This window comes from Chaetodon auriga, chromosome 10, assembly GCF_051107435.1.
Source record: "Chaetodon auriga isolate fChaAug3 chromosome 10, fChaAug3.hap1, whole genome shotgun sequence".
Lineage (NCBI taxonomy): Eukaryota > Metazoa > Chordata > Actinopteri > Chaetodontiformes > Chaetodontidae > Chaetodon > Chaetodon auriga.
This window is the reverse complement of record NC_135083.1, coordinates 14740600-14757904: the sequence shown is the minus strand read 5'-3', so window position 1 is coordinate 14757904 and position 17305 is coordinate 14740600. Positions and strand designations below refer to the sequence as shown.

Here is a 17305-nt window from a genome sequence, read left to right as displayed (position 1 = left end):
TGGCACTGAAGGCTTTTCTCCACGGAAAAGATGTTTTCACTCTTGTCCTGACTGGCTTTGGAAGGATTTTCACTGTGCTACTGCGTCATGTGGTTCGTAGTAGTTCTGTGTAATGAACTTATCTGTATGGGCAGAACGGCTTGGACGGAAACTCAGAAATATAGTACTGATATATTATTGGCTAACAAAAAGCTGCGTACTTACACTTCCAGGAGACAGAGAAACATGATCATCCACCTGATGGCAGTAAGTCCTCTCATTTTAGCTCTGGTTTGGCCTCCACCAACTCCTAAGACAAAACTGTTTGGCTCTTTAGCAGCTTAATGCTCCATATGTTCCCCAGCTGCTCGCTAACTTTGTCTCTTTGGCTTTTAGTGTTGGGTACATAAGGTGCACAGTCAACTTGTGTTTGTGGGAAGCAGCTGCCTATATGGATTTATGGTGTATTGGGGGATTGGTAAAAGCTGGCAGAAAGGACAACACAACAAATGTGCAGACCATGAAACACAAACAATGGGCTAAAAGAGTCTAAAAGCTAAGTTTGGTGAGCATGTCTGCATTGTTATTGCAGCATAGAGACTGGATCATTATGCATATGAAGCAGTGTACATATGAGATGATAAGGAATCAATGGACGGCCTCTAAGGAGTCCTGTGGAGGAAACCAGCCAAATGGAACAAATACGGCTGGTGCCAAGGTTTTTTTTTTTTTTTTAGAAAAACACAGTTCAAACTGGCTCTGCTCTGTGCTCAGATCCCCGGGGTTCAACGTTAAGCCTCAGCAGGCAGCTCTGCCATGAGTCCTTCTGTGGAGCTACTCAGCCGCAGCTCTGGGCCCTCTATACATCTTTTCAACCGCACAGGCTGGCTCTTTGCACAGCCACTCAGCTCAGTGGGACCCTCTGCAGAGTCTCGCGCTTGGAGCAATTTGAAAGACAAGAATCAATGAATGGAGCTATTAAGACAAACTCGTAGTTCACTGTTTCATGGCGGTCCTCCAGATGGCAGCCCAGTATGCTGCCCTGCCTTTCCCAGCAGGAGGGGGTCAAACTGGCATGAGGAGAGAGGAAAGCTGCGTGTTGGCAATGAGCTAAGGGAGAGAAAGGACACAGAGGAGTGGGAGAGTGCCAAGTGTGTGTGTGTATGTGTGTGTGTGATGGATTGTCTGTGCATATAAAGTACAGAAAGTGCGCTGCAGAATTTTTCTCCTTGTTTTTTTTCTTGTGGATTTAGGTGCTTGTCACACTGTGTGTGTTCTCCTTGATGCCGTTTTCTGCCTACCGCTCAATCCGTCATCTTCAGTGTGGTCTTTTGATTCTGGCTTTTATGGCACATCGTGAAAAACACCCAGCGTCTATCTCTGCCTGTACTGAACCACTTTGACAATATACAGCGGTCTGCATGGTTGAGAACAAAGACAACAAAAAACTGGAGATACAACAATAAGTCAGCAGACTCATTGAAGGGGGGTACTGAGCAGCCGCCCTGTGAAAAGTGGGTCACCTGTTTGAGTCCTCAGATCTGCTGGGAACACAGGAGTTGCTCTCCAGGAACATTTTAGCAAAGCACTTGAACTAATCAATTGCTTGCGGCCAACCAACCCTATTTGAACTGTCTGCAGGTACAGGACAGAAAGACTAGAATGAGATGCACAGTTTGAAACAGCCCATAATATTCATAAATAAAGGAGTCTTATGGTTTATGATGGTGACGGTAGTGCAGCATCTGTGTGTGTATGACAGGTAGTTGTATGTGTGTTAAAACTCAGACACCCTCAGCTGTCCTGACTGAAGAAGATACCTGTTGTCCTCCTGCTTATGTCTGTGTGTCCCACCATCATTCAGACCACAAATGCGTCCTTTCAGCGTGTCAGAGTGTCTCTCTGAATGGATGACACCACGGGGAGCCTGTCCATTTATTTAACCAATCGTTAACTGGTGGAGAACACACACCAGGGTGTTTATCTGACCTCTCGTGGGGACGGAGGCCGCGATGCCTTGGGCTGGACTCTGGGTGGGATGACCTTTGACCCTCAAGGTGTTTCATCTCAGTTAGGGGCAGACGTACATGTACTCCTCCTGTCTCTCTCATGCCACCTTTCTCTCTCTGACTTGGTCCTGTTAGTCAAACAGACTTTGCACTAAAACTTCTGAATGTAGCGAGAATTACAGCCTGAATTCGGCTCATGTCACCTCAGCTGTGTTGATGTGAAGAAATTCTCTCTCTGACTGCCAAACAATGTTTTGACAATGTATTAGTATTAGACAAGCTGTTATCGTTCTCTAGTGAGAGCTAATCCTCCCCGTATTTCATGCTTTCATCCAAAGATGAAAACAAAGAAGTCCATTTAGCAACTCTCTATACATCAAGCAGCTGACGTACGCTCATGACGGGAATGAGCGTCAGTAGTTTTCATTTTTCTGGGAGGTCGTAGAGAGCAGAGATTGTTCAGAACAGTTTGTTGAGCGGTAAGATTTAATTTCATCTAGTTTACAACACGTCATAGTTTATTGAACAAATGTGTTGCCGATTGTTTGTTGCCAAAAAGCTTTTTTTCTGACTTTCATGTGTGAAAACAATGTTTGGATTAATTCTCAGTACACAGTGATCATTTTAGTTCCTAAAACATATGAATCTGTAATCTGCCTCTTGAGTCTGTGTGTTTCTGCCTCATTCCTTCTTTCTCTCTCTCTTTCTCTCTCTCTCTCTCTCTCTCACACACACACACACACACACACACACACACACACACACACACACACACACACACACACACACCAACTGGAGTCCCCATGGTGAGTGACAGAGCTGCCTAAAGCAGTGTCATAGATGTGAAAATAAACCACCACATTACAGTGATGACATACAGAGGATCAGACCACACACACACACACACAACGTGTGAACACAAGCACACACACACACACACACACACACACTCACACACAAACACACACACACACACACACACACACACATAATCAAACAAAACAAATGACACAAACTTGAACATATAAATATGCAGAGACACAGACAGAAACACACACAAACTGATGAAAGACATGCACATTCAAACATAAATATAAATATATAGAAACAAATGTGTAGAAAAACACACACACACATACATACATACATTTATGTCCACCTAACAACAGCTGACAGATTGAACACGCATATAGCAGGCCGGCCGCCTCAGCAGAGCCACGCTGTAGACTGAAGCCGTTCACGAGCTCCATTTTTCAGTAAAAGCCATTCTTTTACTTCACAGTTCCGCTTTGTGGCACTTATAAAAAAAACTTGCTGAGTAACTCACTTCCTCTCAACATGATGGCAGACCTTAATGAAAACCTTTGCAAGAACTACACATGGGACATTTAAGCCCAGTGAGGAAAAAAGCTCTTCAGTAAGGCCAATAGCATTAATGTGGATAAAAAGTGGACTAAAAAGATTGAAAGCATAATAAAAATTTAATTGCATATGAATCACCCTTTTTTTCCCCACGCATATTGCCTTTGGATCAAAGCCCGACAAAAATGGAGATGAATGAAGTCTCTTGTTCTACTGCTTCTGTCTTTACTGTCAGCTTTGCTCCATTTCTAGCCCTTTACATGGCATTATATATCATTTTTTACTGTGCTGTAATTATTAGCATAACTCTTAATCAGCTGTGTCCTGTCTCGCTCTGTCCCTCCCTCTTTCTCTACTCTATCTCTGCCTCTTACTGTCTTTCAAGATGGATGAAATTAGAGAGTGAGCTTCCCATGCTTTCACTACAGCGAGAGTTGAATGGCGAGAGAGGGAGCCCAGCCGTTATTTGACTGGACAGTGAGCAAAAGGCCAAGTACAACAGCATTTCAGATGGGGTCTGTTGGTTGGCCAAGTTGCCTTTAAGATGCTTGAAGTGAGTCCAAAATGTAGACTTTGGACATTCAGCATTATTTAAAATTAGACTACCGGGCTAAATGCGTAGCTAAGTTTTATCCAGTGTTAAACTGTGAATAATAAAGCATGGAAAATTAAAAAATAGCCATTTGAGGACTCAGCGATAAGACCTGGGACCTTTGACACATCGTCAAATTCAAAAGGGCAACCCTGGTTCATTTTTGCATGATTTTATATACGCATACCACTACTTCATCAAAACATTAACAGTGAGGGAGGACAGGAGGGGAGGAAGATGGAGAAACAGATGAGAGCCTGGAAGGAACTGGGAGTACAAAAGCAGCATGTCTGCTTTGTTCAACTCAGTAGGAGAAAGGAAGATCGATAGGACAGGGAGAGCAGCGGCAGCCAAGGCGCTGTTTTGGGACTGGGTGGTATGATGTGATTAAGACTGAAGGTCGAACTTTTTCTCCTTTCTGTCACTCCTACACACACTGTATTCTTTGTTTCTTGGACTGATGAAGGCCAAATGGTCTCACAAAGACAGAGACACACGTCAGCTCTGCCACCTCAGTCAAAATAACAACCCATGTGAGATGTTACATGTAATTTAATCTCATCTTAATGACATGTAACAGAGTAGAAGCATCACTTTAATATGTCACAATCTGTCACGCTGGCATTAAAGTTAATTCTTGGTTTCCCTCAGCCTGAAACTTAATTCTCTGATTCTGAGGAACTGATGCTAAAAGCACCACAGGGCTGTTCCTTTATAAAGAGACTATATGACTTTACAGAACAGTGACAACTGTGGCCAAAAATGACAATTACAGGATGATGAAGTAAAAGCATAAAGTAACCAGCATGAGCTAACATTATCAACAAAAGACGTGCCAACACAAGCCAGTGGTCATACCAGACCAAATAAGGCTGTAGCAGGAAAATACCTGAGTGTATTCAATTGAGAAAGGGTGTGTTTTATTGCTAATAAATGAAATTTTTCTCTTTTAAAATTTACGTAGTCTCTCTTTAAGTCAAGTTAAGTTAAGTTTTAGTGAGGTTTTGATGTATTTTGCTCAGCATGGTTGAGTACAAAGTGCTCTGGATGTCTTTCTCTGTATCACAGTACTAGTGTGTATTTGTCTTGGCAGAGTTTGGCCAAAGGGACTCTGACAGTCTAATCAGCTGCACAGGCAGCCACACCATTCCTCCGGATCATAATGAGATAACACAGACATACACACACACACACACACACACACACACACACACATACACACACACACACGCACATACTCATACACACACAACACAAACAATCCTCTATTGCAGTGAGCAGTAACAAACATAAAAAATAAAGGACTGGAAGAAATAAAGTGTTTGTGTTTCCTTATGTAGGGAAAGACAAGACTCAGAGCACTTGCTGAATATCAGTCATAATCTCAGATTTACAGTGTGTGTATAAGCAATGTGCATGCTGGTGAGATGCACATGTTCACTCTGACACCTGTGAAACTCATTCAAACCTCTTCACATTCAAAAAGCTACATGTGGATCATATAAGAAATGAACTGTCTCTCCTAATATCTGGCGACCTTTCGGATATGCCAGTGCATATATTATCTTTCGACGTGTTTCTGACAGGAGCAATTTGCTGTGTCCATGTTTCTCAGCACGTATTAATGTAGGAGTGAGTATGCGTTGGTGCACGTACAAATGTGCGTGTGTGTGTGTATTGTCCACTGTTTCTTATGCTATTTTTGTCCCAGTGACTTCAATGTCATCATCTCCCATATGATCTCCATTCAGTTGAAGACTCACCCTCCCAGTAACAATACTCCATTGTCTATTAGAGGAACAGAGACTCATGCACACACTGAGTTCACTGTAAGGACATCTAAATCAGTAATATGGACTGGAATCAAACACAAGGTTTTACTGTAGGTCCTGTCGCCTTCCATTCCCCTTTTATCCTGGAAAGTCGCATTGATCTCAGTACACTGATGTCGTTGAAGTGGAAGAAGAAAGGTTAAAAACAAGAGGCCCTTTGTCCACAATGACCCTGTTTTGACCCGACAAATCACACAATCCAAGGATGTAGCCAGTGTTCGTCAGATGAATTTGCCTAACTGGTGAATGATGAAGAAAGTGCCAGTCTGTTATTTTAATTCTTTCCTTACTTCCTTGCTGCTGGATTTGATGTAGAATGACAATCCTTAAAATGCTTTTTTTAACTTTTAATTTTGGCAGCATTTTCACTGCTACAAGTACAACCCAGATGCCAAAAACGTTGAGCCTCCGTGCAAAACATGAATAAAAAGAGTATGATAATCATTTTTGAGATATACTCAAGAGTACAAAGACAGTATATTTAATGTTTGACCTCATCAGCTTCATTGATTTTTGTAAGTATCTGCTTATTCTGAATTTGATGCAGCAGGGAAAGTTGTGAAATGCTCCAAAAACACCTGTTTGGAACATTCCACAGATAAACAGGTTGATTGGTAACAGGTGATAGTATCATGAGTTTTGTCCTCCTGTCCTGAGCCATGACTTCATATATCACGTGGTCAGTTACTGCACACTGTGTGCTGAGTGAGTGTCATGCAACCTGTTCTCATACGAACTGCCAGAAATCCTTTTCTGTTGATTAAGTTTGGATTTTAAGTGTAGTTTGTATTTGATAACAGTGTGATGTACTTTATTTGCTTTGTTACCCTGCTGGCTCCTCAATTTAGAGTCCAGCTCTCAGGGTTGATCTGCACTGGGAAACGGGTGGGAAACTTGTCTGAACTCTGGCAACTATACTGATCCTGCATTTCCTCGTTTCTCAGACAGCGTCTGTAGTTCTCAGACAGACGCAGAGTTCAGTGGGAGGACAAATAAATCTGAAACACAGGCTGAAACTGAAAACTGCTCCTGTCCCACTTCTTTGTGCAGACAACATGACAGAAGATCAGTAGAATGGCCTTTAGTCACTGAAATTAACCCCTTATAAAAGCTCTTGGTCAGTCGATTCTGCAGCTAAACCTGTTCAACTTGAGATAATTAATCTCAGGTGCTCCAGTGGGCAGACCCAGTTCATGGAGTAGAAAATATTTTCCACATGGAGGGATTAATCAACAAAATACAAAACAGTTACTCATTCAAATCCATAGTCTGATGCACTTGAAGCAGGTTAATATTTCTGATGTTTCTGGAGAAGAGACAAACATCAAGTTGACATCCTCTCACAGACCACCTGCTGGAATTAATAACCTTTAACTCTCCATATGTCCTTTTCTTTCACAGCATGTCTTCTCGATGGACCCTACAAATGTGGAGAATGGACGAGGGAAGGTTCCACATGACCCCAGCTTCCCCTTCGCTAGCACCTTCAGTGGTATGTCCCACATTGTTTTGACTGTATTTCTAAAGTGATTTATGAGGCTGATGTGGCCTGAGGACCACCTGGCTTAGATCAATAACATTTTAGTGGAAGTTCTCTGGTAGCTGAATGGTAACAGCACATGTCACATAACTGCAGTGTCCAAAGTTCTGGCTGCGGCCCTTTAATGCAAATCATACCCTGCCGCCCTCCTCTCATCTGTCTCCTCCTCTTCACTGTCAAAATACAGGCAAAAAAATGGCCAAAAATAAATAAATAAATAAAATAAAATAAAACACTGAGGATGTAACGTCTTACAAAGCTGTAGTCACTTAATGCTACACACAACAGAACTATGGAGGATGGATAATCAGCAGGGTAATTTCATAAGCTGACCCGCTGTGACAAAGATGTCAGTTTTGTAGGTCAATATTCTTCATCTGCCACAATGAATTGAAATGATAATAACCTGAAGAACAGCAACTATGGAGACCTTCTTTGGGTCTGTGAGACACACACACACACACACACACACACACACACACACACAGGAGCTGTGCTGACTAGGTGAAATAGTTGTGGGTGTTTCTCTCTGAATGTCATTAGGTTTTTAGTTTCTGAAATAATGCTGATTTATAGCAGTGACAGACAATCCTGGGAGCCAGTGAAGGTGGAGGGGTGTGTGTGTGTGTGTGTGTGTGTGTGTGTGTGTGTGTGTGTGCGTGTGTGCGTGTGTGCGTGTGTGTCTGTGTATACATCCCTCTATCCCACCTTCCTCTCTCTGCAGCTGGGTGCTTTCAGCATCAGAATTTATCCCACAGTGCTTCGTATCTGGCAGGAAAACGATAGATTACAGCCAGATCAGACCTCAGGGAAGATATACAGTGGACACATAGACACAGGACAAGCAGCTGAGGAGCGCCATTAGGCCTGCAGAGGCTCATGTAGAATAGATAAAAAGAGATACTGAATTGTACATGCTTGGAGAGGATGGTTGTTTGGTCAAGGGTTGTTCACCAGCACCACTTTAAATGTCACTTTCAGCATAGAGACAGTGGAAAACACAGACTCAGCTGATCTGTTGGCTTCCTCAAGGTCAGCAGGGTTGTGTAAGATGACCAACAGCTGTAGTTTAAGCTCCTGTTACACAACGGCCCATGAATCTCACTGACTACCACATTCAGGGTTCCTCTCTATGGATTCTCCCATCAGGGATCAATGATGCTCAAAAGTAAAAGGGCTCTAATTGACCTCTATTTTAAATAATGGAACAAATGACAACAGATAGAGTAGAGACGGTACAACACATAACAAATAAATGAAGTGCATAAGAGATGCCAAGACTGACACAGTAAAAGATGATGACAGTCCAAATCATCAGCTATCGACCCAATAGTGTTTTCCTCGCTTTAATTTCAGGATCAAAACACACAAAGCTCTACAGGCCATCACCAGTTACTGTATCTGCGAGTGTCTGCTCACGTGTGAAACATTGAGTGAATATGAGTTTAAGTTGACTGTATGTGCGTTTGTCTGGCCAAGCAGGATGTGCGTGTGTTCGTTTCTAACGACATTACTGCAGCCGGATGAAATAAGAACTAATTTAAACTCATGAGAGCTGCTGAAACAGTCTGTGACCAGATTCCACATGTGCATTGGTCACCGTGCTTGGAAATATTAAAAACAGTTGTGTTATCTAAAGGTTGTCGCAGTGTTTTCCGTCCTGAGCTGTTTCCAGGCTCGCTGAGCTTTCTGTCTTCACTAAGGACAGACAACCTGGGCTTCTAAAGAATTTTCCAGGGTTCGTGGACCATACGGGCTGCAGCAAATATTTTATTTCTATTTGCGAGAAAATAAATTTTCTGACTTGTTGAAATTTAAAGTGAGTCCATGCCTATGGTCTGAGTCTCAGTGGAGGATGTGCTGTATGAAGTGTGTTTGAGTTTGGGTTTTAGATTACTCTCCCAGCGTGTTCTTGATTGGATTTTGTTCGATTTCTTCTTTCCTTCACTTTTTCTGCCTCACTTGCCTGAACCGCAACATTTTTCTCTGTCACCCATGATTTCCTTATTGTTCTTCCCTACCAACCGTTTTTATTTTCCCTACTCCCTTTTTCCCTTATTGCTGCTGTTTTATTCTTGTAACCTTTTCATTCAATCCCTTCCACTTTTTTTCCACTCTTACTCTCCTCTCTCTCCACTGTCTGACATTTTTCTCCTCTCTTATGTTTCTCCTCTAAACTTATCCTCTCTCCCACCACCTTGCTGCCTCTCAATAGGTGGAGAGTTGTATACAGGACTGACGGCAGATTTCCTGGGTAGAGACTCTGTGATCTTCAGAAGTATGGGCGGTCGCTCCACCATGAGGACAGAAACTGACCAGAAACTGCTTCATGGTAATGTTTCGCTGTTTTATCAACCTGTTATTGAACATTCGATCAAAAGTGAAAAGAATAGCTGCATTCAAACCTCCATCAATTTTTGAACTCATGATCTGGCCCAACACTGGTATGATCATGAACTATCTGCACTATGTTGCACTATTTGACATGATGCACCATGGAAAACCTTCTGGACTGAGTTCAAATTCTCCATTTTTTCATGCTGAGAGGAGTAGAGATGATGATTGCCATACTTACATGTTTATCCTCATCAGTGCAGATTAAGCAGCATCATGCAGGAAGTGAAGGCACCATGCTGTTTTAGAGCCTGAGGGCAACAGAGTCTGTCAGAAATATGTGGAATTTCAGATGCACTCTCAGTAAGAAGGGCTCTGCTCTTACATCATTTTGATGGTGTGTTGTCTGATATGTTTACATCCACATCTCTCCACCTTTACATCTTCCTCTGCAGACCCTAAGTTCATCGCGGCCCATCTCATCCCAGACAACGACGACCGAGACAATGACAAAGTGTATTTCTTCTTCACTGAGAAGGCCACGGATGCAGGGGACAGGGAGGGGGCCATACACACACGTATCGGACGAGTGTGTGCGGTGAGATGCTTTATAAACTGTTTGTGTGGAGACCATATTTTGTGATACAGTGTGTGATGACATTTCTATCAAGGCTGCACCAGGCGACTTCACATAGCACTGGCTTATGTAACTGAGGTCATGAGATATCTGTCACTGTGTCTTCAATGAGTCCTTTCCAGCGGAGGTGATTTTTGGTGGTGCTCAAAGAATTGAAAAATGACGTATGAAATTAAGTCCAGAAACAATGTCCCACCAGTGAGATCCAGATGCACACAGTAGAACTGAGAGATTTTCTGTTGGCAGGTGGAGATGAGCAAAGCCAGATGGTCAGATGAGCTGCACAGTGTGCTTCCTCATGGCCATATAAATATCCAGTGCCTGGAATGAGACATCTGCAGGGGTGTTTCACTTGAGGAAGAGGCTGTGGAGTCGTGTTCTGGGAGAGTCCTTTTGGGCTTTCTTGTTTTCTGGAGGATCCATTATAGTTTTGAGTCTATGCCAGGCTTTTCGGTCTGATGTATAGATTCACACTCCCACTGGAAAAAGATTATTAAGAGAAGACAAATACGTAGAAAAAGTGAGCTAGAAAGAGGGCTCTATTTCTACATGGTCACATAACATTACTTTGCAGGTTGTGGTTTTATGGCTTTATCGTCCTTTTATGCCAGTTTCTTGTGAAAAGACAAATATCTTTTTTGGGCAATCAAATATTTACACTTCCCTATAGGGCTGTGAAGGCATCGTGATATTCAGAATCATATGAATCCTTTCTCCTTCCAAAACACACACAGCTGTCAAATTGCCCAACTGTGTTTCCCATCTGCTCTGCACGCTCTCGCACATTCTTTCACGCATTGATTTGTCTTATAAAACCACATATGGGCTGTGTGCAACACACGCAAATACAAGTATGCGTAGCAGAATACACACAAATACACATGCTCAAACACACAGCTGCAGGATTTCCTTAGAGACAGTCTGACTGTGTCTGCACAAACTTCTCAGACAAAATCCAACCTAAAACTTCAAACTTTTCCATCTTCATCTCTTCTACTCCTCTTTCTCTCCATCTGTCTCTCTTTCTCTCCCTCCATGCCTGTATTATCTCCTCTTCAGCCATCTTTCTCTCCCTTAGGCAAATCTGAATAGTTGTCATCGCTTCCCTTGTGGTGTCTTGCCTAGAAGCCAATTATCACTGCTGTTACTCATCGCACGCACACACACACACACACACACACACACACACACACACACACACACACACACACACGTCCGTGCATGCTGCCATGCATATATGCACACACACCTACACACATATAAGATGATATCTTCAGTTTTAATGAAGAAGGGACAGTGAAGGGCACACGCACATGCTCACACACTCCCTCTGTATTTATTGTGAGTCCCTACACATTTATTTTTATCTGAGAAAGCCAAGGGAGTGTGCTCTCAGAAGATCCAAGAGTCATTCTTCAGATTCATCCTAATCGTGTGTGCGTTTGTTTGTGTGTGAGTGCGTGAATATGTGTAGTACGTGTACAGTAGCTAAAGTTTAATGTGTAATGCAGTTTTGTCTGTACTCCTGCACGTTGGATTTGAAACGAAACAGTGACCACGATGTTAAAGTGCTGACTTTGAGCTCTAATTTGGAGATATTTACTGTCCACATAGACTGTGCAGGGTTGGGGCCCTTTTTTATACACCGTCTTCCAAATTTAGTAGCCATTTTCACTTTCTGCTTGTTTCTGGGGCTTCTTGCATTGAGTGTGGTTTTAACAGAAAAATGATGATTGGGTGGATGGAGGTCATGTGACAGATTTCCACTGTTGCCTCTCAGAAAACTGCTTGATTGCCTTGTCTTTGAATGAAAGTTTAAGTGAACTTCTTAAGTTTGACCCACTTTAAACGGCATTAAAACTGTTTTAACCTCAGATTGTTTCAAACCAAATCCAGCGTGCTGCAGTACACAGCCAAAACAATGAAACTGTGTATTGAAAATGCAGCTGTGTTTTATAGATTGTGTGGACTGTATTTCTTTCTGTTCTGCCAGAATGACGTTGGAGGCCAGAGAGTGTTGGTGAACAAATGGAGTACCTTCATCAAAGCTCGACTGGTCTGCTCTGTACCAGGACCTCACGGCATCGACACACACTTCAACCAACTGGGTGAGATCCACATAAAGCGTTTCACTAAGCTAAGCACACAGTTGTCCTCTTTAACATAAATCCTTCACGCACAAACTGCAGATACACACATAGTAAATGACTTTATCTTTTTCTGTCAAACAGAGGATGTTTTCCTGCTGAGGACCAAGGATGAAAGGAACCCAGACATCTATGCAATCTTCAGCACCATCAGGTGAATAACCATCAGGCGTCATCTGTGTTATCATACCTGAATATTATCTACCTTGCAATTCATCAGAGGACCAAGAAGAGTTGAATTGTTCTGCTGTTTTCCAAATTTAAATCTAAATAATTTGATTATTTGTGGACATGTTCAAGTCTATTCCCCCTTTCTCTTCCACAGTAATGTGTTCCAGGGTTTTGCTGTGTGTGTTTACCGTATGGCTGACATCAGAGAAGCCTTCAATGGACCCTTTGCTCACAAAGAGGGTCCTGACTACCAGTGGGGGGCCTATGAAGGCAGGGTCCCTTATCCAAGACCGGGCGTGGTGAGTGATTGTTCACCAAGTATTTCACCTCTAACCCTAAATTGACTGTACTTTTACTAGACTGTCCTTAGCATAGTTACACAATACACAATATATCCCACAATAAATGCTTCTGCACGACAACACTACAAGGAAATGTAGATGTCCTACCCTTCATATGCTGATGACACACAGATTTACATGTATTCTTCCTCTGCTGATCTCAGTCTTGTAAACAAGCTGGTAAATTGAATCAACAGTATGAACGACTGGTTGATTTTTTTTCTTTGTTGTAATTGATTAAAGATGCACTTAAGCTAATTACATTATTAGATTCTAAAAAATAGAGACATGAAATTAAATAGTCAGGTATAAAAGATAAAAGGTATCTGTGCTTGAAAACCATGTCCAAAAGTTAGACATCAAACTGACCCCGAGAAACTGGTTAATGCTTTCATTTCAAACACTGCAGTGTTATTTTTGTTGGATTACTAAGAGGAAGGCTCAACCTACTTTTAAAAGCAGCACAGCAGCAGCACCATGAACTACACCCCGAAAATGATCGTACAGTTGAATTAACAACGCTGTAAAATATTTTCAACAACAACTGAACATCATAACCCCCATTAAGGTAGGTTTTTTGTGCAGGGCTGTTGTATTTTAATGCATTAGTTTTAGGTAGGTGCGCCCAATAAACACCTAATAAACACTATCATGCACTTAAAACCCTTCAAAATCTATTTAAAATTATTCATTCAACAGTAGGTGGATCGTTCCTGTTGGTGATTGTTGTGTCCTCACTGTGAAAACTAGTTGTCCTCTCAACAGTGCATTTTTCCTCAAAACATATCAAGCTGTTGTAACAGAGTTGTGTACAAATGTAACTCTTAGGAGAAGTGGTTGAGAAAGGGAATAAGAACTGGAAAGTAGTAAGTAGCAGTAATCTACTGTATGTGCTAGTGCAGCTGTGGTTACTGTATAAAGTACAGACCCTTCTCCTGGTTTACGTCCTGACTCTCAGTGGAGCCCCGTCATGTTCTCTCAACCACATCACTGTAATTCAGACTTGTTATATATACAAACACACACGTGGAGGCAACACACATACACACGGTCCCATCGTGTGTGTAATTCCACCTCATTACCAGAGCGAAGGAGAGCGAATGGAGGCAGGAGGAATATGAATAATGTGAGAACAGAGCAGACACCTCTGTGGTTTCACTCCACTGACTCTCTGATTAACAGGAATGTTTTGGCCTGAAACTGAGAGTGTAAGAGAGAGGGAAGAAGGAAATGGAGGAAGAGAGGAAACGGGGAAAAAGGTGATGACTCAGGGAAGGTCGATGAAGAGGCAAAGATGGAAAGAAGAGGAGGAGAGGGGAAGGAGAGAGGAGTGAAGAAAGAGCAATTGATTTTTGCTTCTTTGTCCTTGAGATATTCAGCAAAACTCATTCGATGAAGAACAGCTTGATATCCTATGTGGACTTTAGCTGGAGTTCAAATATTCTCCTGCAAAACCGTTTTAAAATCAGTGATAATGACTTGGACTTGTCACTTTAAAAGATTTAAGCGTTAAACTGTGTAATATCCATCATGTCTCCTTACTCACCTGTCAAACTCACGCAAGAACGGAAAACAAAAGTTCAGTTTCGCCGTCTGAAAGACCTCAGTTTAGAGAGATTTGGTGGATTTATCCTCCTAGATATTTATCTTGGATTGAAATATCACTGCACGATGTTTAATGTGTGTCAGAACTCATTCTGTCACCCAGGGTATTATGGGATAGTGTATTTATTGCAGATTTACGTGAGCTTTAGTGGTAATCCCACCTGAAACTTGGTATTACATTTCATTTATTTTGTGAGGTACTTGTCTGCTTGTCTCTGTCATCCACACTGACATCCACTGTCACCATAAAAGCTGAATGTTTGCTTCTCGGATACTGAACTTTTGGGCTGCTACCACACATATTTTATCCTTAATGATCCTGGGTGTTTCTGTTGGATTGATTTCTGACATGAAAATCCCTTTTGTAGCGTGTTTTAAATAACCTTTCTTAATACTATCAGTGCTCCTCGATTATCAGAGCATCATCTGCATATTTTCCTGCACCGTCAGATTAGATTAAAGTGCCAGTTTTTTATCATAAAGTCTTTAAATGTTTAGCTTGAATATCCTCTAGCTATTTTCTTTTTATTCACCTTTGAGTTTGAGTCAGACCTCATACTTCCAGACCCATCCTTTAAGGATTGTCAACTTACTTTCCTTTAAGACTGGATATTATAGGATATGTTAAGTGTTCTTACTTCAAACAGAGGCTTCTGCTAGCTTACTAGTATCCCCTCTGTTAGGTGCGAGCTCCTTGTTCTGTCTCAGCTCGTCGGAGTCCTTCTTTTGTTTGGAATTACCTGTTCTGTGTCACATTCACACCCTTGTGTTTGTGTTGCCTTTGTGAATATTTCCTGCCTGCATAGATGCCTTGTCAAAGAACGCAAAGCTTCGTCCAAATGAGGAAAGATATTGCCATAAAGAGTGAGGTTTGCAATGCAACAAAATGAACGACAAAGCATAATATGAAACAGTAGATGTTTTTCCATTGTCACACAATATATATCATCATATCGCACAGATATGATTGAACCTATATTTGGGGGTCTTAAGCATCCTTTTGGCAGATGGCAGATGAGTTAAACCACTACCAGACAGCCTGACATAGAACTGGAAAAGTAATTTAGCAGGATTTGAACATCAGCTAATAATGCTCTCTTCTGCTGGGTCTGTTTGTTATAATGGGTGAATTTCCCTTACACAGTACATACTGTGCTCATACACGCGAACACACTTACATACACAGCAATGATGAACATGAATAGATGTCTGCCAAATATGCCCACGTCTTCTCTCTCTCATTCACTCTCACTTGGCTCTCAGTTGGAGATTGAAAGCAGTCGACCTGCCGCAGCAAAATTTGGATGAGTTGGCAATATAATTTGGAGCTATTCCAGTTTAGGTTTTTTGTGCTATGCAAACAGATGAGGATCAGCTTGAAAACATTCTGACATATCAGGGATGAGCAGTGGGAGCTGCAGCAGTGAGTGTGTCACTTTGTGAAAGTTGATTCAATCTGACATGAATACATGTTGAAAAAGGTTCCCTTCAGTTCCAGAAGGAAAGGACAAATGATTTTTCTGTTTCTGTGTTGAAAAATAATAATAATAATGTTGATTTTAACACACAGCTTAACCACAGATTGGGGATCTTGGACCTCATTTTAAATTATACACAAACTTCACAATTCATGCGCTATGTACTGTAAATAAATTCATGCATTTGCACCTGAAGTTAGCGAGTTGAAGACTTGAGCTTGGCTTTGTGGACACATTCCACACCTTCTGGAATAAATTATGATTAATGCCATTTAGTAAACCATACCCAGAGGAATGTACCATTATACAACAAATAGTTTGTGCATTTTGAGCCTGACGTCCCTGCGCAGTTCAGATCCCCCCTCTGAAATTGAATCCAGACCATTACAGGGCTATTGTGTGGATCAGTTACTGTTGTGATAAGCAGGAGTAACAATATTTCTACCAGATGGAAGCGCAGTCTGGAATAGCAATATCAGGCAACGAGATTTATACAGATACAAAATGTTCAAGCAACTAACTGCTCTCTCAAGAGCCTCATCTGTGAACGAGGCTTCATCTCAGTTCAGTTCTAGCCTATGCTCAGCCTTCATTTATGATGTTTGGCGAAGTCGTCAGCCTCATGACTTTGACATATGCTTTCATTTTAGTCAGTCAGTGCTGCAGTATTAGTTTTCTTTACTGATGCAGCTTCTCTCCAAATCCTTCCACCGCCCTGACCTCCCTCTTCATGACATGGTCAGTTTGTCAGCTTGTTTGCTTCTTGGCCCTCAGGTTATTGCAAAGTAATATGTTTTCTCTATGTTCTCATTACTTGTGTTTCATGTGTGAAAAATCTTCACTGCCACAGAGTATCTGTTGATCTTGCAGCTCCTTGGTATCATCCTGAGCGATACTCCAAAAGCAGGTTTTTTTTTTATCATTCCTTTTTGTGTTTTTTGGTCAAATTAGACTCGTTTGAAACCTCGCTGCAGTCATTGATCTTAATTGCAGAAAATTGCAGATTACACCATCCTTCAATTGTGACAGGAAAAGGAGAGAGCCATGAATGAAGTAGCAGTTTTCTGCACAGGCTAAATCTGCTTTCAATGTAGAAACAGACAAATAAGTTTATCACTCATGGTGGTTCTGGCCACCAACAGAGACATCAGACCTCTGAACAGCGGATGGTTTTTACCCACAATCGCATCGAACGTGGAAAAACAGTTGCAGTGAAGACTTCCAGCAGCAGTTCATGACAAAGACTTTTGTTTCTTTGCAAAGAATTGCTGATCTGAA

The 17305-nt window shown here is 41.8% G+C and overlaps 1 protein-coding gene across 1 annotated transcript in view; it reads left to right on the top strand.

Moving 5' to 3' along the window:
* The window catches only part of sema3bl (sema domain, immunoglobulin domain (Ig), short basic domain, secreted, (semaphorin) 3bl), a 61085-nt gene that overhangs the window by 35024 nt on the left and 8756 nt on the right, over positions 1–17305 (top strand). The window contains exons 5-10 of the mRNA XM_076740173.1: positions 7176–7266; positions 9530–9646; positions 10104–10246; positions 12279–12393; positions 12517–12586; positions 12758–12902. Of these exons, the coding sequence (XP_076596288.1) occupies positions 7176–7266; positions 9530–9646; positions 10104–10246; positions 12279–12393; positions 12517–12586; positions 12758–12902 (681 nt within the window). The remainder of the gene's footprint in view (positions 1–7175; positions 7267–9529; positions 9647–10103; positions 10247–12278; positions 12394–12516; positions 12587–12757; positions 12903–17305) is intronic.